This window comes from Triticum aestivum, chromosome 7A, assembly GCF_018294505.1.
Source record: "Triticum aestivum cultivar Chinese Spring chromosome 7A, IWGSC CS RefSeq v2.1, whole genome shotgun sequence".
In the NCBI taxonomy this organism is placed as follows: Eukaryota; Viridiplantae; Streptophyta; class Magnoliopsida; order Poales; family Poaceae; genus Triticum; species Triticum aestivum.
In genome coordinates, this window is record NC_057812.1 from 20,967,237 (window position 1) to 20,994,495 (window position 27,259).

General features: G+C 47.1%; 1 protein-coding gene and 1 pseudogene across 1 annotated transcript; one reads left to right on the top strand and one right to left on the bottom strand.

Moving 5' to 3' along the window:
* Nucleotides 1-337: 337 nt before the first annotated feature.
* LOC123151291 (disease resistance RPP13-like protein 4) lies at nt 338-2,834 on the top strand. Its single transcript, XM_044571024.1, has 2 exons — nt 338-1,348; nt 2,090-2,834. The coding sequence occupies exons 1-2, from the start codon at nt 344-346 to the stop codon at nt 2,246-2,248; spliced, it is 1,164 nt and encodes a 387-aa protein (XP_044426959.1). The 5' UTR covers nt 338-343; the 3' UTR covers nt 2,249-2,834.
* Nucleotides 2,835-19,855: 17,021 nt separating this feature from the next.
* On the bottom strand, nt 19,856-24,800 carry LOC123152854 (putative disease resistance protein RGA3; annotated as a pseudogene).
* Nucleotides 24,801-27,259: the final 2,459 nt, after the last annotated feature.

Genomic DNA, 27,259 nt, shown 5'->3' on the forward strand with positions numbered 1-27,259 from the left:
CTCTCAGGTTAGATCCCTTTCTTGCCACCCCGGACCAAAAAAGGCGCGGAGGAGAAAGGAATAAACAGGGGCCATGGCCGTGGGTGGCTTTGCCGGCGATTCAAGCAAGGCACCGTCTTTTCTGCCGGTGCCCCCGCCGGCGAGCCCAAAGCTAAGCATCAGCCTGGCTTGTTTAGCCAGCAAAGCATCCAGATCCATCACCCACCAACAAGGCAGAGCACCACATTTCAGCCTAATTGCCACCCCTTTCACATCTCCTAGCTAGCCTGGAAGCCAAACATACACACTCTCTGTTGATTACCATTTCTTTGCCGGTCTGAGGACAAGCAAGGAGAAATCAACCATGGCCATGGTGCTGGACGCCTTCGCGTCCTACATCGCCGACACGATCAAGCAGATGGCGGCAGACGAGGTGGGGATGCTGCTCGGCGTCACGGGGGAGATCGACAGCCTGAAGGACAAGCTGGAGAGCCTCAGGGATTACCTCGCCGATGCCGAGAGGAAGCGCATCACTGACCGGAGGGTGCAGGGGTGGGTCACGAAGCTCAAGGGTGTCATGTACGAGGCGAGCAACATCCTCGACCTCTGCGAGCTCAAGGCCATGGGTCGGCGGGACGCAGCACCCGCATCCTGCTGCAACCCTCTGCTCTTCTGCTTGCGGCACCCCAGATTCGCCCATGACATTGGCAGCCGCATCAGGAAGCTCAACAAGAGGCTGGACAACATCTGCAAGCTGGGTGCTGCCTTCAGCTTCATCAAGCTGGAGACCTACCAGGACTACAGGACCGGCCGACCTTCTGCGGCTGACCGGAAGACGGATCCGGTTTTGGAGCGCTCGGCCGTAGTAGGGGAGAAGATTGAAGATGATACAAGAACACTGGTTGAGGAGCTGACAAAGGATAACGATGGTATCATGGTGGTCGCCATCGTTGGTGTCGGCGGGATTGGGAAGACCACCCTTGCCAAGAAGGTCTTCAACCATGAGGAAATTCAACACAAGTTTGACAAGAAGATGTGGCCACAGGACTTCAGCGAGGTTGAGCTACTAAGATCGGCCATCACTGCCGCTGATGGAAAACTCCCTGCAACTCAAGACAAATCTATGCTTGTGCCGGCCCTTCTCAACGCCGTCAGAAATCAGAAGTTTCTTCTGGTTTTGGATGACATGTGGACTGATAGAGCATGGACCTCCTTGCTCAATCGTCCCTTCAGCTATGGTGCCCCTGGTAGCCGGATTGTCATCACCACTAGAAATGATACTGTTGCCCGAGGCACGAGAGCCAGAGAGCCCTACCACCGCATTGACAAATTAGGGCCTGATGATGCCTGGTCATTGCTCAAGAAACAGGTGCGTAAATAATTAACTGGCAGTGACCTCAAAATGAAAGTTCTAATTATTTATTTATTTCGATAGTGCTGTACATCTGTTTTATAAGTGTTATATATTTTAGTTGATCTTAGAAGTGGATGATGAAACCAGAATCAGAGATGTCACCTCAGTGTCATTGGCTGTTTGTCATGATATGTAATTAAAATGCCGATTCGATCCGTTGTTTTGAACTTATATTAGTTTAGTACATGGAGTTATTTAGATTTTTGATTGTGCTGAATAAAGTTTGGATTGTCGGTCAATTTGCACCTGATGTAGATTGGTACGTGTATTAGTATCTACATTGTCGTGTAGTTACGAATATCTACCGATGAGCTCCATTAATGATGAGATAAGGGTCTATGAGATAAATGGCCTGATATATTTAGTATACAGTAACAAAGAGGTTCACTAAAGATGGAGGTGCACCAGATTAATGGCCAGGTGATGTTTATTAGTTCCTCTGATAAAAAATGTAGGTCATTTGGGACATTGACATAAACTCTATCATTAGGACACCACATACTTATACTCTTGCTCCGTCCGGGTTCATGAGAACAAAAAAAGGGGAGCGATTAACTAGTCTGCATGAGTGCACCTTTAAATTAATAATCAATAATCAACTGGCAATTCTAAATTTGACTTGCCAATTCATTTTAGTATGCAGTATGCTGACTTGCCGATTCATTGAATCTGCTCTAAGGACTAACTCGATTGCAGGTAGTCTCGGGCGATGAAGATGGACCTGATATCGATATGCTTAAGGATATTGGACTGCAAGTGGTTGAAAAATGTGATGGTTTGCCTCTTGCTGTCAAAGTAATGGGAGGAGTTTTGCGTCAGAAGGGAAGCAACGCCATGACTGGGAGATGGTTCTGAATGATTCTATTTGGTCAATATCTGAAATGCCCGAAGAACTAAACTATGCAGTATATTTAAGCTATGAAGATTTGCCTCCTTGCATCAAGCAGTGCTTTCTAAACTACTCCCTTCTCCCTAAAGGTGGACTGTTCCGTCGTGCTGAAATTATTGGCATGTGGATTAGTGAAGGATTTATTCACGGAAGCTCAGACGACTTGGAAGAATTAGGAATAAAGTACTATATTTAGCTGATACTTAGGAACCTTATTGAGCCAGGGATACAGTATATTGATAACCCAGTTTTCGAGCAAAAGGAGCTGACGCCGGTTGCCCTTGCTGGAATGATAAGAGATGAGGCTCGAGTTTTCTACGAGGCCACTAGCCCTGTGACAATAGAGGGCTGACCGCTGGAGGAGGAAATTGTCTCCCCCCCAGCTCTTTTTTTGTTGGTTTTCTTCCTCCTTTTGCCCCTGCTTTTTGAGGGCCGCCTAGGCTTCCTGCCTGGCCGAGTTGGCGGCTGCCGGCAAGGCTATCTGCCTTGGCAGACTGCATGTTGTAATGACTTTCTCTACTCTTCTTAAATGCAAAAGCAGAGCTCCTGCTGTTTCACGTCAAAGATAACCCAGTTTTCAATATGCATGATGTTGTTCGCTCATTTGCTCAATTTGTTGCTAGAGATGAGGCAGTAGCTGTTCAGAGTGGAGAAAATGATAATATTAGTGAACTCACTGCACAAAAGTTTCTTCACTTATCTATAGAAAGCAAAGTTTCAGAATCAGAAGGGCTGGACTGGAGTTCTTTACAAGCACAAAAGACATTGAGAACACTAATATGTGTCGGCCACGTAAATATAAAGCCTGGTGATTCATTGGTTGCTTTTCCATGCCTGCGGACTCTGATTCTACACATAGATTCTGCAAATGTTGCTCTACTGGTTGAATCTTTACATGAACTAAAGCACTTGAGGTACTTGTCCATATGGAATTCTGATATATCTAGTCTGCCAGATAACATTGGGAATGTTAGACTCTATTTACATGTGTATATTGTAACGTTGTATACCACCTCATTATATATATATGTGTGATAGGCCATCCCTAGAGGGTTGTGCCGGTTCCCCCCAAAGCCTATTGCCTTACATGGTATCACGCTAGGTTACGTCCGCTTCCGCCTAAAAACCCTAAACCGCCGCCGCCGCCGCCGCCGCCACCGCCGCCGCCGCCGCGCCCGCCGCCGCCGTCGCCCGACTGCTATGACGTCCGCCGCTGCGTCCGGCTCCACCGCCACCGGTTTTCTGCCGGCCTCCCTCGCGGCACTTCTCTCGAGGCCGCTGGATGCCGCCTCCCTTCAGGCGCCGATCAGGACACGGAGCGTCGGCTCCCTCTTCGCACTCCCGCCGGCTGCTACTTCGCCCGGGCAGGCGCTTGTGGCCCACAACACCGCCGCCCCGTCAACCGCGGCTGTCGCGCCCTCGGCCACTGCGCCGCTGGTGGCGGAGGACGTCGCGCTGGCAGGCTTCGCGGCGTCAACCACGGCCATCGCGCCCTCTGTCACCGCGCCGGCTGCCCCTCCGACTGTCTCCACGGTGTTCTCACCTCAGCCAGTCTCCTCGATGGGATCGCAGCCGCCGCCGCCGTTTCACTTCGGCCATCTCATCACCATCAAGTTGTCGTCGGACAATTACATCTTCTGGCGCGCGCAGGTTCTTCCGCTTCTTGGGAGTCACTACCTGCTTGGCTATGTCGACGGCTCTCTCCCTTGCCCTCCTGCGCTGGTTGACAGCGTGCATGGTCCGGTCTATAATCCGGCTCACCGTGTCTGGACAGGGCAGGATCAGGCGAACCTCTCCTCCATCCAGGGGTCGCTCTCTCCGGCTGTTGCTGGGCTTGTTGTCTTCGCCAAGACGTCCCACGAGGCATGGACTATTCTTGAGCGCTCGTTTGCGGCACAGTCGCAGGCTCGTGTATCTGGGCTCCGTCGCCAACTTGGGGAGTGTCAGAAGCTTGACTCCACCGCCACTGAGTTCTACAACAAAGTCAAGAGTCTCGCCGACACGCTGGCCTCCATTGGACAGCCCCTCACCGACTCCGAGTTCAACTCGTTTATTGTCAATGGTCTTGATGAGGAGTATGACGCCCTAGTCGAGATCATCAATGAGAGGGGCAACTCCACGCCCATGCCAGCACACGAGGTCTTTTCACGCCTCCTACTTACTGAGCAACGAGTAGAGACGCGCCGATCCAGGGGCAACGGCGCCCTCTCGGCAAACGCCGCCACCAAGGGTGGTCGCTCCTCTGCTTCATCCAGGGCTCCTTCGGGGCAGTCACCACCACCCGCCTCGGCCCCTCCTCCTACTGCGACGCTACCAGGGGCTGGCGGTCCACGTGTGTGCCAGCTTTGTGGTCGCGATGGGCACTGGGCCTCGAAGTGTCACAAGCGCTTCCAGCGGGGTTTTCTTGGTCTTGGCAATGACGGGAAGGATACACGCAACTTTGCTCGTCAGGTCGCCATGGCTGATCGTCCGCCGCCGCAGAAGCCACAGGGACACACTCAGTCCTACTCCATTGATCCCCACTGGTACATGGACTCTGGGGCGACAGAGCACCTGACCAGTGAGATGGGGAAGCTTCACACTCGTGAACCCTACCATGGCTCCGACAAGATCCACACCGCCAATGGAGCAGGTATGCACATCTCTCATATTGGTCAAGCATCACTTCTCACTAGACATGCCAATAGGAGTCTTCAACTTCGCAATGTTCTTTGAGTTCCATCTGTGACACGTAATCTTCTTTCAGTTCCTAAACTCACTCGTGATAATAATGTGCTTTGTGAATTTCATCCTTTTGATCTTTTTATTAAGGATCGGGGCACGAGGGACATTCTTCTTAGTGGGCGGCTCTGCCAAGGTCTCTATCGTCTGGAGCATCCTGGCGTCGCTCGCGTCTTCAGTGGAGTTCGGGTATCTCCGTCACAGTGGCATGCTCGTCTTGGTCACCCGGCCACACCTATTGTCCGGCATGTTTTGCGTCGTCATGAGCTTCCTAGTGTGTCTAGTAATAAAGATGTAGCAGTGTGTGATGCTTGTCAGCAGGGGAAGAGTCATCAACTTCCTTTTTCGGAGTCCAGTCGTGAGGTGAAACATCCTTTAGAACTTGTGTTTTCAGATGTATGGGGTCCTGCTCAGACTTCTGTTAGTGGTCATAATTATTATATCAGTTTTGTTGATGCTTACAGCCGCTTTACCTGACTTTATCTTATCAAACGTAAATCTGATGTGTTTGACATTTTTGTTCAGTTCCAAAAACATGTTGAACGCCTTCTCAAGCACAAAATTGTTCATGTTCAGTCGGACTGGGGTGGCGAGTATCGCAACCTCAACTCCTTCTTTCAGTCGCTTGGGATCACTCACCGTTTAACATGTCCACATACACATCAGCAGAATGGTTCAGTAGAACGTAAGCATCGTCACATTGTTGAAGCTGGTCTGACTCTTTTGGCCCATGCATCTGTTCCGTTTCGTTTTTGGAGTGATGCTTTCACCACTGCATGTTTTCTCATCAATCGTACTCCCACTCGTGTTTTGAATATGAAGACTCCCATTGAAGTTCTCCTTAATGAACAACCGGACTACACCTTTCTCAAGGTGTTTGGGTGTGCTTGCTGGCCCCATCTCCGTCCATATAACAAGCGTAAGCTCGAGTTTCGTTCCAAGAAGTGTGTTTTTCTTGGTTATAGCTCTCTTCATAAAGGATACAAATGTCTTCATGTTCCCACTAATCGTGTCTACATCTCTCGGGATGTTGTGTTTGATGAGCATGTTTTTCCCTTTGCCAAACTCCCTGTGTCCACTACCGAGCCACCTGTCATGCATTCATCCTCTGTTGCTTCTGACCAATTTGATGATGTTGCATATTCTCCTCTATTGTTGCCTAACCATGGTGCAGGCACTGGTCCTGGGGCTCGTTTGGAGATTCTGGAAGCGCCATCTTCCTCTTCGTCGCCATCGCCTTCATCCTCGGCACCTTCTGTTGTGCATGAGGAGCACATGGCGCCCCTGCATGGCCTCGGTTTCCGTGCTCATGCACGGCCGATCGACGTCCTCGCCCGGTCGCCTCTGGCTTCTGGGCTGCCTTCGCCATCGTCGCGCCCTGCAACCCCGCCGACTGGGCCGGCCTCCTCGGTCCCCGTCTCGCCCAGGGCGTCGGGGCAGTCATCACCAGGCCTGGCCTCGCCCGCCCCTGCCTCGCCCAGGGTGTCTGGGCCCTTCTCACCAGGGCCGGTCTCGCCTGCTCTCGCCTCGCCAAGGCCGTCTGGGCCGGTGTCACCGGAGCTGGCCTCGCCCACCCTCGGTTCGCCCATGGCCTCTGAGCCCCTGTCGTCGGGCCAGTCTTCGCCATGCAGCCCGGAGTCGTCTGTCCCGAGCTCGCCTGAGGTGATTCCTGCATCTCCGGCGACCGTCACGTCTCCGTCACCTTCGCCTCCGCCGGCTCCTGCTGCTGCTCTACGTCCACATACGCGCAGTCGGAGTGGCATTTTTCAGCCTAAGCAACGTCACGATGGCACAGTTGCTTGGTTAGCGGCGTGCATGTCTGCTGCTCTCGCAGATCCATCCTCTGAGCCACGCACGTATCAAGCTGCTATGCGCATTCCTCATTGGAGAGAGGCCATGGAGCAGGAGTATCAAGCGCTTCTTCGCAATCAGACATGGACTCTTGTTCCTCCACAATCACGGGTAAATGTCATTGATTCCAAATGGGTTTTTAAAGTGAAGAGGCATTCTGATGGGTCCATTGAGCGCTATAAGGCTCGTCTGGTTGCTCGTGGTTTTCGACAGCGTTTTGGACTTGACTATGAAGACACCTTCAGTCCAGTGGTCAAGCCTACTACCATCAGACTTCTTCTCTCTCTGGCTGTTACTCGAGGTTGGTTTCTTCGTCAGCTTGATGTTCAAAATGCTTTTCTTCATGGTGTCTTGGCGGAGGAGGTTTACATGCGCCAGCCTCCGGGTTTCTCTGATCCGGATCGCCCTGATCATCTCTGTCGTCTGTCCAAGGCAATTTATGGTCTGAAGCAGGCTCCTCGTGCTTGGCATGCTCGTCTTGCAATGGCTCTTCGTGCTCATGGTTTTGCATCATCAACTGCTGACTCCTCATTGTTTCTTCTTCAAAGGCCTGAGGTTACTATGTACTTGTTGGTCTATGTAGATGATATCATTTTGGTCAGCTCCTCTCAGTCGGCTGCTACTGCGCTTGTTCGCTCACTTGGTGCTGATTTTGCGGTCAAGGACCTTGGGAAGCTTCATTACTTTCTTGGTGTGGAGGTTACTTCTCGTGCTGCTGGCCTTGTTATGACGCAGAAGAAGTATTCTCTGGATTTGTTGCAGCGAGCTGGGATGCTTAAGTGCAAACTGACGACTACACCCATGTCTACCACTGATAAGCTCAATGCTGTTGATGGTGTGCTTCTTTCTTCTTCTGATGCGACCGAGTACCGGAGTATTGTTGGTGGGCTCCAGTACTTGACGATCACGCGACCAGACATTTCCTATGCTGTTAACCGAGTCTGCCAGTATCTGCAGTCACCCCGTGACACTCATTGGTCTGCTGTTAAGCGGATTTTGCGCTATATTCGTTTCACGGTGGCTCATGGTTTGCATATTCGGCCGTCTGATTCTGGTTGTCTTTCAGCATATTCTGATGCAGACTGGGCTGGCAATCCGGATGACAGGCGATCCACGGGGGGTTATGCTGTCTTCTTTGGCTCTAACCTGATTGCCTGGAGTGCTCGGAAACAGGCTACTGTCTCGCGTAGCAGTACTGAGGCTGAGTATAAGGCTGTGGCCAATGCCACGTCAGAGATTATCTGGGTACAGTCCTTGCTTCAGGAGTTAAGTATACCCCAATCACAGCCTCCTGTTCTTTGGTGTGATAACATCGGTGCTACATACCTTTCTGCAAATCCGGTATTCCATGCCCGAACGAAACACATTGAAGTTGACTATCACTTTGTGCGTGAACGTGTCTCTCAGAAGCAACTACAGATCAAGTTTATTTCTTCCAAGGATCAACTTGCTGACATCTTCACCAAGCCATTGCCTTTGCCACAGTTTGAGACTTGCAGGCGCAATCTTATCCTTCTAGATTCATTAGAAAGTGGCTAAGATTGAGGGAGGGTGTTAGACTGTATTTACATGTGTATATTGTAACGTTGTATACCACCTCATTATATATATATATGTGATAGGCCACCCCTAGAGGGTTGTGCCGGTTCCCCCCAAAGCCTATTGTCTTACAGGGAAGATGAAATTCTTGCAGTACATCAGCCTTAGAGGATGCCAGCAATTTGTGAAACTTCCACATAGCATTGTAAATTTGGGGAAGCTATGGCTTCTTGACGTCAGGGAAACTAGTATAAACGGTATACCTAGGGGGTTTCGTGCCTTAAAAAATGTGAGGACACTATCTGGGTTTCCAGTCCTGGTGGATGGTGATCGGTGTAGTTTGGAAGAGTTGGGTCCACTTTCCCAGCTCAGGTTTCTTTATCTGAGGGAACTGCAGAATGTATCTTCTACCTCGTCTGCCTCAAAGGAAAGGCTTAGTGAGAAGGTGCATCTTACCAGCTTGTATTTAGAGTGCAGTAGTATACTTTGGGTTGATGGGCTGATTAAAGATGAAGAAGGTGTTTCTGAGCAGCGACAAATCAAGGAGGTGTTTGATGGGTTGTGCCCTCCGCCCAGCTTAGATTATCTTAGTATGTCAGGATATTTTGGCCGACAACTCCCAAGATGGATGACGTCAACATTATTAGCATCATCCCTCGGGTGCTTGAGGACTCTATGGATGAAAGACCTGGTTTGCTGCACACAACTTCCGTCTGTCTTGTGCCAACTCCCCTATCTGGAGCACTTTCAAATCATGCACGCTCCATCCATCAAGCGTGTTGGGCCAGAATTCCTTCAGCCCTACCATCACCATGGCGCTCATCCTTTCCAGGCGGCACATGCCTTTCCGAGATTACACACATTGGCCTTAGCCAGAATGCTTCAGTGGGAGGAGGGGGTGTGGGAGGAGCAAGTGCAAGCCTTTCCTGTTTTGGAGGTGCTTTTCCTATAGAAGTGCAAACTGAGGCTTGTTCCTCCTGGCCTTGCCTCCAATTCACGGGCTTTGAAAAAACTGTTTATATCTTTCGTACAGCAAGTCAAATTTCTGGAGAACTTTGCTTCTGTTACTGAGCTTGAAGTGTCTTACAGCCCTGACCTGGAGAGGATCACTAATCTCCCAAATCTTCAGAAGCTTACCATCGTCAAGTGCCCAAAGCTGAATGTGTTAGAGGGTGTTCCTGCACTGCAGATTCTGATGCTAGAGGATTACGCCATGGAAGAACTTCCAGAATACATGCGAGGTATAAAACCAAGACATTTGCATGTAGAGTGCAAGCTATTGTTGCTTGCCTCAGTAGCTGCAGGGCAATCTGGCACTGAGTGGGACAAGTTCAGCCATGTCGAACATGTCATGGCATATGCAGATGATGGGAACAATTCCAGAACATTGTACGTGTTGTACACAAGGGATTCCTTCAGCTTGGAGACAAATATCAACCACTCATTTGTATCTGCAGGTAAATTAAATACGAGCTATCGTCTTTATTTACTTAAGTGTTCTGACATTAGTTCCCTGAATATTGTGCCCTTCCCTATATACTCATGTCTGAATATATTTCATACCTTTAGCCGTGCAACTTAAGTTTGTAGATATGCAACTTAAGTTTAAGCGAGTAGTTGTGCATGTGGGCCGGAATGGCTACTTGATTTGGCTTCTCTCCTGCATGTCGTTAAATATTTGGGCATGTCTGTCACTTGTTCTCATAGGTTTCCGAGGGTTCAACAAATCTAGGGCGCTATCATTTTTATAATTATAAAAGTTCATATCGTGACTGCTTTAAGTTACCATTGTTATGAGTATTAGAGTATAGAGCTCTTGGTTCTTGCCTTGCAAGTTAAGAACAGTTGTAGTATTTTCTTGGCTTTCAGGAACCTTACCATCTTCTATGGTGGATGCACAAGGATTTGAATCTATATTCAAGATGAGAAGAAGTACCTTCAACTATGTCCGCGGCTTGGTGTATGTGCCATCTTTAGAAGATATGAGCAGCTGCACCTTTGCTGATGGCAGGGTGCTGTCTTTACAAGATCGAGTAGCCCTTGCTCTGTTAGTGCTGAACTCTAGTGAGCCTCTGGAGACCACAGGATCATCTGTTGGTGTGAACGAATCAACCATCTCGCTGGTAACTGATAGCTTTGTTGATGCCATGGTGGAGAAAGCAAGACACCACTGGGGCTGGCCATACCCTGATCAGATGGAGAAGACCAAATCCAAGTTTCATAAGATCCATGGTCTGCCAAACTGCTGCGGTGTTGTACATACAATTCACACTACACCACAAGCCGACGAGAGAGGTTACAGCTTTGTATTGCAAGCCGTCGTTGACCCTGATTTGAGGTTCATTCATGGTCAATGGAAATGGTTAGATAGCAGGATCCAGTCTGGTATTATTTTGTACGACTCTGATCTCTTCCAGAGTTGTGACAAGGGCGAGTGGTTGAACGGCAACAAGCTCAAGGTATCTTTAGATGGATCAGACGTTGGGGAATATGTAATCGGTGGTGCAGAATACCCTCTTCTCCCCTGGCTCCTGACACCTTATAACCAGCTGGAAAAGGAGGATCACTCAAACTTCCCTGATCAAGTCGAGTTCAACAGGAGACACTCTGCAGCCCGAACTGTCACATTGAAGGCGATGGCAAGGTTTCAAGACACATATAAGTGGTTGTACAGAGGGACGTGGCACCCGAAAAGTCCTGGTAATGCAATTTGGGCGTGCTTGTTGTTGCAGAACATAGTGATAGACATGGAGGAAGGTGAAGGTGCACCGTTCAGTGAGGAGTCAGATTTGTTAAACATTGTCACGTATGGATATGGGCCACCGTCGGTTGGGATAGTTAGAGGAGATCTCTTTGTTTTATTTTCATGTTTATCTCTTAATGTAATCCTCTCTATCTCCATGTATCTCTCTGGTGGTTTCAACTACCTCGATGTATGCCTCCTGCGAGAGCTGGCCTCGCCATATCAATATATATACGCGGGCTCCCATATTACGGGGGTTGAGACGCTTCTACAAAACCTAACATGGTAATCAGAGCCTCCCTCTTCCCTCTCGTCTAGCCTCCATCATCGATCTCCACCAACGCATCAAACCTCGTCTCGCCATGTCTTCCTCCAGCTCAACTCTCTCCTCCGCTGGCCTAAACAACACCATCTCAGAACCCCTGACTCGCACGAACTATGTTCTGTGGCGAGCTCAAGCCCGACCTCAGATTATAGGAGCGGGCCTCCTAGGATACCTAGATCAAACAATCCCAGAACCACCAGCCACCATCACCTCAAAGAATGCTGAAGGCAAAGATCAGATCGTTCCAAACCCAGCCTACTCCGCCTGGTTGATCCAGGATCAACAGCTTGTAGCCTATCTCCTTCGCAATCTCTCGAAAGAAGGTCTGGAGCAAGTCGCCTCCTTAGAAAAATCCCACGCCATCTGGACTGCTCTCGCAAACATGTTTGCTGCCCAGTCCAGGTCGCGAGCCAACAACTGCCGCGCCGCCCTCTCCAATGCCCAGAAGGGTTCTCAATCCGCTGCTGCGTACTTTGGTCAGATGCGTGCACTCGCAGATGAACTTGCCATGGCTGGAAAGCCTCTTCTCGAAGGAGAGCTCATTTCCTTTCTCATTGCTGGCCTTGACATGGACTATCAACCCCTCATATCCGCTCTTGATGTTCGCACTAAGCCTCTCTCCGTCGACGATCTGTTCGGCATGGTGTCGAACTTCGATCAGAGAGTGGAGATGTTCCACGGATCTGGATCGGGCGCCTTCAAGTCCTCCGCAAACGCCGCCGCTCGCGGACGCGGTGGCCCTCCCAAGGGCAACCGTGGTTTCCCCAAGAGTGGTGGCAACAATGGCAGCAGCAACGGCGGCTTCAACAACGGCGGCAACAATGGTGGCTACCGCGGCGGCGGCGGCCATGGAAACAGCGGTGGCAATGGCTACCGCGGCGGCGGTGGCGGCAACTACAACAACTACAACAACAACCATGGTGGCGGCGGCGGCTTCTACAACAACAACGGCCAGCCGCGTCACTACTACAACAACAACCAAGGTCGCCACTTTGCCGGGTATGAGGAATATGAGAACAAGTGTCAGATTTGCAAAAAAACTAACCACATCGCAAAAGAGTGCAAATGGCGTTATGCAGAGGATAACTCCTAGAGGAAACGAGTTGCGGCGGCAGCAGATACCTCCTACGGAGTTGACTCCAACTGGTACCTTGACTCCGGCGCCAACGAGAACATTACCTCTGATCTTGAGAAGCTGACCATGCATTAAAGATATCACGGCAAGGAGCAAATCAACACAGCAGAAAACGCTGCAGGTATGATGATAAGTCATGTTGGTCAGTCTATTGTTAAAACCCCACATTGTGATATTCATCTCAAAGATGTCTTACATGTTCCAAGTGCATCAAAAAATCTCCTTTCCGTTCATCGTATCACACTTGACAATGGAGTTTTTATTGAATTTCACCCATTTTTCTTTTTGATCAAGGACCAGGTCACGAGGAGGGTCCTCTATCGCGGTAGATGTGTGCATGGCCTCTATCCGTTGATTCCCAAGTTTTCCAAGTTCAATAAGCAAGCTCATGGAGCCGTCAAAGTCTCTTCAGAATGATGGCACAATCGTTTAGGCCACCCATCTTTTTCTATTGTTTATCAAATTCTTAGTAAACATAAGCTACCTTTTGTTGGTGAGCATGATCGTGAAACTATTTGTGATGCTTGTCAGAGGGCAAAAAGTCATCAATTGCCCTATTCTATTTCTACCAGTGTGTCCACAAAACCCTTCCAACTTATTTTCTCTGATGTATGGGGCCCAGCCCCCTCCTCTGTTGGTAGACACACATATTACGTGAGCTTCATTGATGATTATAGCAAGTACACGTGGATCTATTTGCTTAAGAAACGCTCCGATGTTTTTCAAGTTTTTCACAACTTCCAATCCCTAGTTGAGAGAAAATTTGATAGCAAAATTATTGCCATGCAATCAGACTGGGGTGGTGAGTATGAAAAACTCAACTCCTTTTTTTTCCAGAAAATAGGAATTTCTCATCATGTTTCCTGTCCTCATGCTCACCAGCAAAATGGCTCCGCAGAACGTAAACACAGACACATTGTTGATGTGGGGTTTTCACTCCTTGCTGCTGCCTCCATGCCCTTGAAGTTTTGGGATGAGGCCTTCCTCACTGCAGTTCACCTCATAAATCTACTCCCTAGTCGAGTTATCAACAATGAAACCCCAACTGAGCGCCTCTTTCACACCAAGCCAGATTATATTTCTCTTCGTGTTTTTGGGTGTGCGTGTTGGCCTAATCTTCGTCCTTATAACACTCACAAACTTAGCTTTAGATCAAAACAGTGTGTTTTTCTTGGCTATAGTGCCCAACACAAGGGAGTCAAATGTCTAGATGTGGCCACGGGACGTGTTTACATCTCCCGCGATGTTGTTTTCGATGAAAAAAATTCCCCTTTGCATCCCTTCATCCAAATGCTGGTGCTCTTCTTAAACAAGAAATACTTCTACTTCCACCTTCCCTATCCGGCATTGATCACGGGGGTGAACACAATAGTACTGATCAACCTTTGACTACTCATCATGTTTTGCCTGAGTTTATTGCCGCAGATTCGTCATCAGGAGCAAATTTGGATCCAAGCGGGCATCATTTTATGTGCCCCCAGCAGGAGACACCGAACCACGAGGTGGATCCGCCTCGGGATCGCCCCTGCAGGCGGCAGACAGATCCGCTTCGGGATCCGGCGCTGCAGCGCCTGATTCTGCCTCGGTGCCCGTGCGCCCCGTAGTGGACAGCGGCAGCGTCACGGGTGGGTGCATGCAACCCACCATCCAGCGCCAACCGGAGGAGGGCACGTGGAGGGGACCAACCGCAGACTCGCCCGGCCCCAGCGCTAGGGCGGATCGGTTGCCCAGCCCGCGGTCGCCTGGCCCCAGCGCCAGGGCGGATCGGTCGCCCAGCCCGCGGTCGCCTGTGCCAGCGACAGGATCTCCCTCGGGATTGGGATCGCCAGCATCTGACGCTGACGCAGGAGGATCTCCACCTCCTGGATCGCCTGTGCAGCAACAACTTGTGGTCTCTCCTGTGGCACAGCGCACCAGATTACAAAGGGGAGTTACTACTCGTATGAATTACAAAAGCTTCTCCAAATTTGGCATGTTATGTACTACTGGTGAACCTAATAGTTTGAAAGCAGCTCTTGATGATCCCAGGTGGGAACAGGCAATGGAAGAAGAGTTCAAGGCCTTGATGAAAAACAAGACATGGCATCTTGTTCCCCCTCGGCAAGGCAGGAACGTGATTGACTGTAAATGGGTGTATCGAATCAAGAAGAAATCTGATGGCACAGTAGATCGTTATAAAGCAAGACTTGTGGCAAAGGGCTTCAAGCAAAGGTATGTCATAGACTACGAGGACATGTTTAGTCCAGTCGTTAAAGCTGCAACGATACGTCTTGTACTGTCAATTGCTGTGTCTAGGGGATGGAGTCTTCGACAGTTAGACGTACATAACGCGTTTCTCCATGGTGTTCTGGAAGAGGAAGTGTACATGAAACAACCTCCTGGGTTTGAAGATAAAGATGCACCTTTTCATGTGTGTAAGCTTGATAAGGCTATATATGGATTAAAACAAGCACCTAGAGCATGGTACTCATGGTTAAGTATCAAACTGCAAGCACTTGGTTTTATTCCATCAAAGTCTGACGCCTCCTTGTTCATCTACCATAAGCATCAAGCCTTCATATTTGTCCTCATATATGTTGATGATATTATTGTCACCAGTTCTTCAAATGGAGTAGTGTCAGCTTTACTCAGAGACCTAGGGTCAGAATTTGCCCTTAAGGATTTGGGAGACTTGCATTTCTTTCTGGGTATTGAGGTAAACAAAATTAATAATGGCATTCACTTGTCACAAGCAAAATATGCAACATAGTTGTTGAGCAGAATTGGCATGGCAAATTGCAAATCCTCACCGACACCCTTGTCTAGTTCAGAAACTTTGTCTTTAACAGAAGGAGAACCTTTGACTCAAGAGGACATTACTGGGTACAGAAGCTTGGTGGGTGGTCTTCAGTACTTAACTCTTACCAGACCAGATATCTCTTTTGCAGTTAACAAGGTGTGTCAGTTTCTCCATGCACCTACCACAGCTCAGTGGACAGCAGCCAAAAGAATTTTGAGGTACATAAAGAATACTTTAGCCACAGGTCTTATGTTTCAGCAGTCATCTTCCACACTTGTGAGTGCCTTCTCAGATGCAGACTGGGCTGGTTGTTTGGATGACAGAAGGTCTACAGGAGGTTTTGCTATATTTTATGGTCCTAACCTAATTTCATGGTGTGTCAGAAAACAAGCTACTGTGTCCAGGTCAAGTACAGAAGCAGAATATAAAGCATTAGCAAATGCCACAGCAGAGGTCATTTGGATTCAACCTATGCTTAAAGAACTTGGAGTACCTCAAGTTCAACCTCCCTGTTTGTGGTGTGACAATCTTGGTGCCACTTATTTGTCTGCTAACCCAGTTTTTCATGCCAGAACCAAGCACATTGAAATAGACTTTCATTTTATGAGAGAACGAGTTGCCAATAAACAACTTGATGTTTGGTTTATTCCTTCCAAAGACCAGCTTGCAGATGGTTTCACAAAGGCCTTACCAACCAGAAGCTTTGAAGAATTCAGGCGTAATCTCAACTTGAGACAGTTGTGATTAAGGGGGCGTGTTAAACATTGTCACGTATGGATATGGGCCACCGTCGGTTGGGATAGTTAGAGATCTCTTTGTTTTATTTTTCATGTTTATCTCTTGATGTAATCCTCTCTATCTCCATGTATCTCTCTGGTGGTTTCAACTACCTCGATGTATGCCTCCTGCGAGAGCTGGCCTCGCCATATCAATATATATACGCGGGCTCCCATATTACGGGGGTTGAGACGCTTCTACAAAACCTAACAGGATTACAGCCAGCAAGTGCGGAGATTGGCAAATGAAGACGCTGTCAGGACAAGGGATGTATTGGCCTGGTACTGCTTGACAAGTATGCCATCACAATCTGGAGGTAAATCAACACAGATGCTCCTAGCTAGCCAAGTCCTAATTTATTGAGGTTCTTGTGTCCACATAGTTTGTTGTATTTACTCCGTCCTGCTGATTCCAGTCTTTCTTCGTCCGTAGTTGCAGACCAGGAACAGGAAGTAGCTTCCAGCTCAGGGGGCAACTAAAGTGCGACAAGAAGCGTGCACGCACGCACGAGCAGCAGAGGAAGAATAGCTAGCTAGCCATGAAGAGGGGGGTAGCACACAGTACGTCCTCATCGCTTAACTTGGTACTGTTTTTTCTGCCACATCTTCCAGCCTATAACTTGTATGGTCCCCTGCATCGTGCTTATGCATAACAGTTCTTCTATTGTTGCTCGTTCATTTGATGTTGTTGTGATACGTTAAATTATTTGGGAAGGAATTAAGCTGATACGCCTATCAATGAGCAATTAAGTTAGCAACTATACCACAACATATGGAAAAGTGAAATATCTTGACAAGTTAAACCTTGATGTGAGCAGGAAGCGAAGCTAGACGGCCATGCGGACCTCCACCTCATCCTGCTGCTTGGTTAGATGGACCGGATTCAGTTCAGATGATGCATGAAATGCAATGCAAGCGCTTCCTTGCAGTAGACCCAAATGCTAGCTGCTGATTCGATGCTGACGCGACACTGATTGGAAGCCCAAGGCGCCTTTCATATTATCTTGGCCGTTTCTTGGTAAAGACAAGTGTCATGCATTTCATTGTATATGTTGGTGACGAGGTTTTACCTTGGCAAGTGGTTGTAGAGAAGGACCACAGGATATGGCTGCAGAGGCAGCATCCTGCCAACATCGGTTATGTGGCGTCATGATGGTCGGTGCGGCGTGACACGATGGCGCAGGAGGTACGACGGCCAGTGCTGTCAGAGTCGGCGGAGAGGAACCATGTCGTTGTTAGTTCGGAGGAACGCGTCAGACTTGTGAATTTCAGGTGTAGGTGAACACAACCATTGACGGTTAACTGGTCACTACCCGGCAGTTAGTGAGCAGGTAAACGTCAGCATAGTTGTTTAAGGGGTAGTGTTTGTTTGGGTTGGGGCGTTAATTTTTATACCGCAACCTTTATAGTGACATGGTGTACATGTAGTAGTATGTAATTTAAGTTATAACATGTTTGTCTCTTAGTCTTATGACATCTAACAATAAACCATGCATTCCACAGCTCAGATGTATGGTTGGACAGAATGTTTTCTGGCGAAAATGTGAAATGTGGATCAGCTGATGATTCGTGCGTCGTTGAACCACGATTCTTGCCGTCCCTATTAATGTTGGTACATGGTCACTTTTTGGGGTGGTGTTGTAATTACCAAGGTACAAGATTGTGTAACTTATAAACTATATCAAACCGACTGTTCCCTTCTTTTCTGGACTTAGACAGCGTGTGAGGCAAAACTGATTTTGAAGTAGTAGAAGGAAACTTGTTTGTCAGAAGCAATTTTGTCAACAGATGGAGCCAGCCAAACATTGTTCATCAAGGAATCCCTCTCTGATTGCAACATCTAGCGATGTTTTCCGGGACAGAACTGACGCTCAATGCTTCAAGCAAGCCTCCTCTTCTTTCAAAGAAAACACTGACCATGTCGCCGGTATTATTCTCCATATGTACCGGCAAAGAATACAACCATGAACAAGTCAAAACCCGATTGTCGAGTGACCAGTGTAAGATCAAGACGGGTTTCAATTGCTGCACTCTACAAAGAATACAAACATGAACAAGTCATCGAGGATAGTAATATCACAAGGTTAGGAAGTTCAGAGCGATTTTACGATCCAAGCTTACCCAATAATGCGCACCATGCAGTTAAACTTCATCTGGCATCGGTGCGGTGCAACTTCAAAACCATTTTTATTTTATTTTGCTTTGCTGTGTGAATCAACCGCGTCTTTTTGCCAATTCGACCTGCTGCTTCCAGGGATATTGATCAACAAAAGTAAAGTAACACCGTAATTGCCACTATTTATTTAACTGGTAGCTAGGGAAAAGAGCAATTAATATGAGTGAGGCACTCACAGATCCATCAATACAGCATGTGAGCAAGTAAACCGTTGGCACAAGTGACGCCCTGATTAAGTGTTGATTGATCAAATAACACACACACACAAAAAACACAATTACAAAGCTCAGTGTAAACATTAGGAAAAAGAGGTATACTTTCAGGCCGTCTGCAACTATGTTGTGTAGTTCCAAAGTTGTACCACATGCCACACCTATATACAGTATGTACCAAGCAACATAAGAATCTTGTCTGAGTCTGAAACTTTGAAACCATGTGTCAATTCATACTTCTTCGCGAAAACACCAAACAACTGTAAAATGCCTTCCGTACAGACGCAAAGGGAGACCGTACTGGACATACAATAAAAATACAGATGCACTGTAGAAAGCTCATTGTTTTCCATTATTATGCCATGGCGACTGAGCTAGAAAACTACAAAACCTTATCAGTAAGTACCACATAAAGTTCATTGTTTTCCATTATTACGCCATGGCGACGTTTTAATCCTTAAACCTGAACTTTCCACATACACTACCAAGTCTTCACGAGCTTTGGATAAAATGTTAACACAACATGGCCAGAAGACTACTAGAACAGACACAAGAACCCCTGCACATCAAAGCTAACAAAGATGATGAATGCAAGAACAGCTAGTACCGATAGCAATGCAGCAGTGTGAAAAAATTGCTAACCTTAATATCAGTGGAATGATCCCAAGGTCTCATTTATTTCATACTTATGCTATAGTTATATGTTGATTCTGAGACCTGAACTAGGCAAGTAGACTACCAAGTCACGATGAATGACAAGAACCCAAATTTTTATGCAACATGCGGATGCCAAATTTTCATCCTGACAAACACGAACAAACACCTGCACATAGAACAATATAAATGGTGATTACATCACAGGTTTAGAAGGCACAAGCAAATAATTACGTCGATTTTCTTGAAAAAAGACAAGGGAAATGGAGGGGAACAAATCCTGAGTAATGCTTTAGAACTATTTTCACTACCGTTCGAAAGAAGCTGGAAATCTGATGTCACGGGAATATAAACGGGGGTTCTTTTTTCATGAGAAGTATACATGGAAGTTGATAAAATTGATACACAGTAAGGACTACGGTTCTAGTTCAGATTTAATTACCAGATCATGAAGGAAGATGGCCTTAAGACCCTCCCCCATGTGGAAAATGTGCATACGTGGAGTTGAGCTCTAAAAGGGTAGAAGGATGTGCTAGACAGAGGCCTGCATAATAGATAGAAATAAACACTCGTCAGATTATTATGCATGAAAAAAGCAAGTGTGGTGGGAGCTGGAAAGTGGCAGAGGACACAAACAAGGAAGCAGTTGTCGTTACCTTCTGTCAGTCTCCATGTTGCAGTAGGATTTTTGGGATGGTTCCCACTAACCCTCTGCACTGTTGTATTAGCTCATGTTGCCGCATTCCTGGACATCTAATTCTTGCAGTGATTTGGGGAGGCCATCCTTTGGCAGCGACCGGACGGCCAGACATGAGCGGACCTGTAGCCGCTGGAGATTGGTAAGCTTTTGCAGCCCTGCAGGGAGGCTCTGAAGCTTGTCGAAATACCAAAACTCGAGTTACTGGAGGGACGCGAGGAGGTGAAGGGCATCCTCTTGCTCCTTGGTGAAGCGCTCGATCTTATCAGGGACGGAGGCGAGGAGGTGAAAGTGCAGGCAGGTTAGGGAGGAAGACAACAAGCTGCAGATGGGTGCGGCGAGGAGACCCATGGCCTCATCCGTACAGAGGATATGTACTTGGGATGAACTCAAAGGGGAAACAAGCTGCAACTGCTTCAGCTCCTGGTCTTCTCCTTCATCATGCAACACAAGCCTAGGATTGGGATCCAAACCAGCAAATGCTCTTGGGCTGCCAAAGACGATAAATTCTCTGAGATGTCCCAGGAGAGGGCCCAGGCCCTTGCATCTTAGATCCTCTCCACAATTGCACAACTTTAATCGGGTGAGAGAGGTGAGGTTTGAGAGAGGCTCCAGCGTCCCCATGCCTTCCACACCGTAAAGCTCGAGGACTTGCAGGGAGGATGGGAAAATGCAGCAGGAAAGTGTAAGCAACTCGCTAGATCGGGAAGGAATTTAGGGATTCGATTTCGAATTGGGGAAAAGTTCGGTAGCTAGCCACCCAACCACCCTCACAGCTATCCGATTACACCGGCCGAAGCCGTCATTCCAATCCTAGCCAACTATTACAGGAAGAGATCGATCTCTATTTAAACCAGTTACCGTTGGCTCGATTAACGGGCCAGGCTGTAGTCGTCGAGCCAACGCGGTGGGTTGGTCGCTTGCTTGGGCCGCTGGGCCGGCCCATCTCCTTGATTGAATTCCATCGCGCTATCTTCTGTTGCCGGATCCGCTACAGTCTGCTGTTTGGCAATAACTCGTCTCGACTGAACCAGTGGTTCAGTCCTTGTCTTGGCGATGCTGACAGAAAGCGAGCTCTTGGCGGATAGTATCTTGGGGCTGTCAAAAATCCGTAAACTCTGGAGGGACCGTAGGGCTTGGAACCCTCCTCCTGCAGCAGGAAGACAAGTCGAAGGGGTTTCCACTTCCACCATGACCAGCTCTGGACATCTGTTGATGACCAATTCCCTGAGTGAGTCGCAGAGATGGCCCGGGAAGAGCAGCAACCCATCTTCTTCTTTCTCCTGCTCCACCTCCGACGCGGCTGCTAAAGTTGTTTGCTGCACATCCACCCTCACCGCGAGCTGTGTTACATTTTCACAGCTGGCAAATAAGTAACTTGGAGAGCCTTGGGAGGTGAGTGAGAAGCTCTGTTAATTCCTTCCCACTAGGACCACCGAGTGATTCCTGGACCACAAGTAATTCCTGGATAATAGGGTGCTGCCATACCACATCACCCTCACCTCCTAATGGCCCAACCAGGCAATCTGAACTCCTTACATCCAATTTCTTCAGTGAGGTTAGCATCAGAAGGTGCTTTAACTCCAGAGGTGGGCACTTCTCGAGTACTAGCTGCTCGAGACCTGACAGTTTATTGCATGCTAACACTTGATCTAAGCTCCGCAGTTCATACTTTCCAACAATTTTCAGTCCTACTCCATAGTAGGATGATCTTGAGTACTTGAACATCTCTAGTAGCTTTATACCTCGTATGTTGACAGTACATAGCGTTTCAGTCCAGGTGATATGAGGCACTAACAAGAATTCTGGGCAGTACAATATCTCAAGCTCTTGTAGTTTGGGAAACCAATCAATCTTCCAGTCTTGATCTGCAGGGTTAATAATGTGGTTTGAAAATGGTAACTCCAAGATTTTAGGGCAGTCCCTAATAATCATTGCTTGCAAAAGAGGAAACATATGATGAGTGTCCTGTGATGGTATCCATTTTTCAAAACTTCCCAAGCCAACAAGTTCAAGCCTTTTTAGCCCGATAAAGCTTTGCTCTACAACGAACTCTTTTACTGTGGCAATATGCTTCAATATTACTTTATCAAGGCCCCACATCTTCCCTAAAGAAGGCAGACATTGCCAAGAAACACCAACGAGCTGAAGAGATTGAAGAGCTTCAACAACGAGCTTTTCACCTAGCCATGTTGGACAAGAAGAGCCTCCGTGCCCTCTAATGCACAACTCTTGAAGATATCTATGTGGTTGAAGGCTTTCAAGGACAACTGCTTCCACACAAGGCTCGGTATTAGACCGCTTACTGTCCCAATCAAATGTTAATCTCTCCAAGTAGTTTTTCTCTATCAGTTTTGCTTTGGTTGCTTCTTCTTTTCTGTGTATATTCTCAAGGTTATAGATGCCAAGCTCCCTCAGTTCACTTAAATGCTCTAGTTGCTTTGCTTCAAATCCTTCCCTTTCTTTATTGAGTCTAAATACTTTCAGCTCTTCTAAGAGTCTGAATTTTCCCACATTATAAATATCAGAATGAAGCTCATCACTCAGGGTATAAAAACGATCTATTTTGCAAGCTTGCTCAAGTCTCTTGGCAAATCACAACAGCCATACCATGATCCTAGATCCAGAACCCTTAAATGATAAAATCTGGAAATGGCAAGTGGTAATTGCATCTCCCTCCCATACTTTTTTGTACCCAGACATAAGTATCGCAGGTGGACAAGTGCTGAAAAGTTGTGTAACATGAACTCCACAGAAGTTGGCATGTTAACCAGACAGAGAACACGAAGACCATTTGCTTCCCTAAACAAATCACTCAAAATGCTGGCAAAGCTCTCATCCATTTCTCCAAATAACATCAAACTATGCAATTGCTTAACCTTCAATATCGTCTTCAGTTTTCTCAATTGTCCCTTAAAGTTCTCTTGAGAGAGTGTATCATCATCATCTATGATTATAGACAAGTGACGTATGGATGGCTTAATCTGCACTGATCCCACATTAGACCGATGTAAACTAATGTATTCATGAGATCCCATGTGCAATGCTAAATCATGTAGCAGGTCATGCATTACATAACGCAGACGACCATTAGTTTTCTCTTCTTTGAAAAATCCATATGTGACCAGATCATTTAAATTGCTCAGACCTATATCTTCCAATGTTTGATTTTGACCACAAGGTTGTAAAATATCCAGTCCTATCCAAAAGTTGATTAGCTCAGTACCACTATACTTGTAATCTTCAGGAAACAATGCAGAATAGGAGAAACATTGTCGCTGATGGAAAGGAAGATAGTAATAGCTAAGCTTCAAGGCAGACATAATGTCATTGACACCGGTTTGTCTCTCCCATTCTTTACTTTCTAAGACTCTTCTCCAATGACGCAAATTAAGGTTTTTTCTCAATAATGCACCAACTGTTTTTGCAGCAAGAGGAGAGCCCTTTAGGTTTTCCATTATCTTATCTCCGGTCTCAAGCAAAAAACTATGATCACTTGTAAAGGGCTCATCAACAAACACAAACGAAAGAAACAACTTCCTAAATTCTTCAGATTTTAATCCTTCCAGTTCTATATAATCAGCTGTTTTACCCATATTTGCTATTGCTGGAAACCGAGTCGTGAGTAGAATCACACTACCTTTTTCTTGCGATGCTTTGAATGGCAGCAATAACCTTTTCCAGTCATCCCCATTACTGAACTCCCATACATCATCCAGTACAAGCAAAAACCTTTTGGATTTTAATCTCTGTTCAATCAGCTCTTCGACTCTGCCAACTTTTTCCCCTTCGACCCGAGGGATATATGTTTTAATCTCATCTAGCAGCTTACTCAAATTGAAACTGAGTGACACACATACCCAAATAAGGACTTGAAAATGATCTTGCACTTGCTGGTTTCTATATATGTACTGTACCAGTGTTGTCTTCCCTATTCCCCCTGGACCGACAACCGGAAGCACGGTTAGATCCTTGCTGCAGTATTTACCCTTGGTCATATCATGTATGATGGTATGCATGATATGGTCCCTCCCATACAATTTCTGCTCCGTACTTTGGCCAGTGGTAATGGGACGGCTCACTGAAATATCAGGGACAGTCATACGGTCACAACTCTGCAGAATCTTGGTAACCTCTGTACGCACAGGCTGCAGTTGCTCAACAATGCACTTCATTCTTTCAGAGACATAAACCCTATGAAACCCCAGTACTGGTGTTTCCTTTTGTGATGCACCACGAAGAGTTGGCTGGCCAGAATGATCATCACATACATGTGGGGAAGATGAGCAAAGGAGGAGTTTACCGAGCCTGGGAATGCATCCACTGACCTCCTGATTAGCATTTGGCGCCAAGGAGGAATTGCCGCATGACCTCTGCCTACCATGAGGCCAAACGCAACAGCTGACCCGTTGTCTTGCAGCTTGTACTTCTCCAGGATCACATGCAGGGCTGGAAGCAGACGACCTCGTGGATAAACCAACCAGTTGGCTAACAGCTTTGGCAGTGTGGCGAGCATTGAGACAAAAATCATGGACGCAACCCTTGGCATGCTGATCTGCAGCGTCGTACATGCCATGGAGCTCATCGTGGATGCGGAAATAGTCCAGCTCGTCCAACAAGTCCTCGGCACAGTGCGCCGAGTGCCGCAGCTTCCCCAACAACTCCTCCATAGCCTGGCCTTGGATCTGCTTGCAGCCGGCGAGTTCAAGCGTGGCCTTCACGAGCAGCAGTTCCATCCTAAGGGCCTCGATGTTGAGACCCAAGTTCTTGGTAGCACCCCAAGCCTCCAGCAAGCCATCGGCAATGGGGGCCAGCGCCTTGCCCACCACCCATTGCGCCGCGCTGAGGGCCACGAGCATCCTCTGCTCAGACACACCAACGTATTGTTAAGGAATAAGGATCTGTGATGTGATGTGAGTGTGAGGACCTGCAAAAATTAAGAGAATTTTGTTTGGTTATTAATGCACACCAATTATGCAGCGGTAAATAAGTACTCACTAGAGAGAAAATTGATTGTGATTGCAATTTGCTGCTAGGGAGTACCCGCAGGATCACGAGAGGAATGAACAAACAGTATGCACGTAGACGCGGGAAGGGGAGCCGCCTACCTGCCGTCCGGCGTACGTCGTGGAGGCAGTCGCCGGTGAGGGAAGTCGTCTGCTGAGAGTTGTGTAGGTTTTTTTGCTCCGCTAAGGAAGAGGATGCATGGAGATATGGCATGGCGCGTTAACTGCAGGGGGAGGGAAGATATCTACAGAGAGATGACTGTCGTCATGGTGGCTTTGTGAGTCAAGTCGTTGCTCCCAAGCATTGAGCCTGTAACTAATCACAACATTATAATACTAACAAATACTAGCTGTCTTGGTGGCCACGCCAGACTGCTTACTTTGCTAGCAATTTCACTCCCTACTCCCATCCCACCCAGTAAAGCTGAACTTATCAACTGCCAGTAGAGCATAGCATCCCATGGAGCAACACTAAACACAAGAAAGTTATCTACTCGTTACTCCCTCCATTCCTAAATATACGTCTGTTTAGAGTGTAGATTTACTCATTTTGTTCCGTATGTAGTCCAGATTGAAATCTCTAAAAAAATTTATATTTAGGAACGGAGAGAGTAGTTAATTATCATGTGCCAGCCATGCATCTTGATGGACCATACGCCGGACTCCATCCAACACAACTGTCTGCTTGTGCAAAGCATCCCCATGGAGCAAACCCTACAAAAACAATAGTACTTGGCTTCAGATCTCGAGCTGGTGCCGCCGTGGTCTCTAAACTAAACTAGTCGACGCCCAATGGAGCACCACCATAATAATAGTACTACTTGGTTTTAGATCTCGTGGTGGTGGCTGGCCAGTGCCGTCGTGGTCGCATTCCCGGGCAACGCTGTCATGATCCACTGATGCGACAGGCAGAATCTAGCCAACAATTTTGCGCAGATCTAGAGAACGTTTGCTTGTGCTAGCTAAATAAAAAGGCAAAAAAACGTCACTCTCTCCCACAAAAGCTTCAGATCTCAGGCTGGTGGTGGTGTCGTGGTTTTCATTGTGCGACCACAGTTTCGAGTCTCGCCTGGCTGCATTACTGTTTCTTCCTCTCTGCTTTTCATGGTTGGTAGGTTTAGTAGGCAGGAGTTATCTCCAGGGAAAGAAGGAACAGACGACGAGCTCTTTTAGAGGAAAACAAACATTAACCCAGAGCTGAACCAATGTTTCAAATTTTTTGTTTGTAGGAAGCTGCTCTTCCTCTGAAATGGCTTACTACCCAAGAAACAAAACTTATTCTCACAACTAAATAAGCATCTCTTGTTACTAATATACTAATCCCGGTAACTCTTTCCTACTGGGATAAAAGAGGTAAGCCAATAAAAAAGGTCATTTGATCTTGTATCATCTGTTAATTTCAGCAGATCAGCCTCTGCTTTTGCATACTGCGGTAATTCAAACTTTCGAAATATAAATCCAGGTGGTTTTCAATTTGAGTTTATATCTCCAAAAGATAAGAGCGGGGGAAGAAAAACAACGGTTGATGTAGAGTAGACTATTTCCTCTGTTCTAGAGTAGGTTCAAACAAAATGTGTTAGCAGACTACTACTCCCTCCGTTCACAAATATAAGATGTTCTAACCTTTTTCTGGATCGGATGTATATAGACACGTTTTAGTGTGTTTGTTCACTAAGTTCAGTCCATATATAGTCCATACTGAAATATCCAAAACTTCTTATATTTGTGAACGGAGGGGGTACTATTTAACTGCAATAATGGTAGCTATTTGTAATAGGATTGTCTGAAACAGTGGGCTGTAAAAGATGTAGCTTATCTACTGTGCTGATGTATCGCTGTGTTTCAGTGGATAATTCCACATGGCTCTAATCCTAGAATACCCGTATATGCAATCGTTTTAGTTTACTCAAACAGTAAAAGTTATCCATTGATTTTGTTTTGAGAAATGAAACAATTCATCGATAAATAGTTCCATCATGATGAATAATTGATATGACAAACAAAACAAAATGGTCGGCGTTAACAGATGATGTACCTTCCACAGCTCTACTAATGGGATCGGAGATGTACCTTCCACTCCTTTGTCTCTGCAATTCATAATCTAACAGAACAAAACTGCACTACTTTGTGATAGAACTAGAACATGGCGATACTTGAGGATGAAAGCTACAAATGTCGATGACAGAGAAGTAAGTTTGACCATCCACAATAACCAGGGGCGAATCTACTAGGGGGGCTTTAACAGGCTCAAGCCCCCCCTCTAGTGATGTAAAATTTGTATTTACTACTAGTTTTAAGGCCCAACCCAGCTACTTGCAGACTCAATCCAACACATATTTGCATGACCCAGGCAGCCCAGCCCC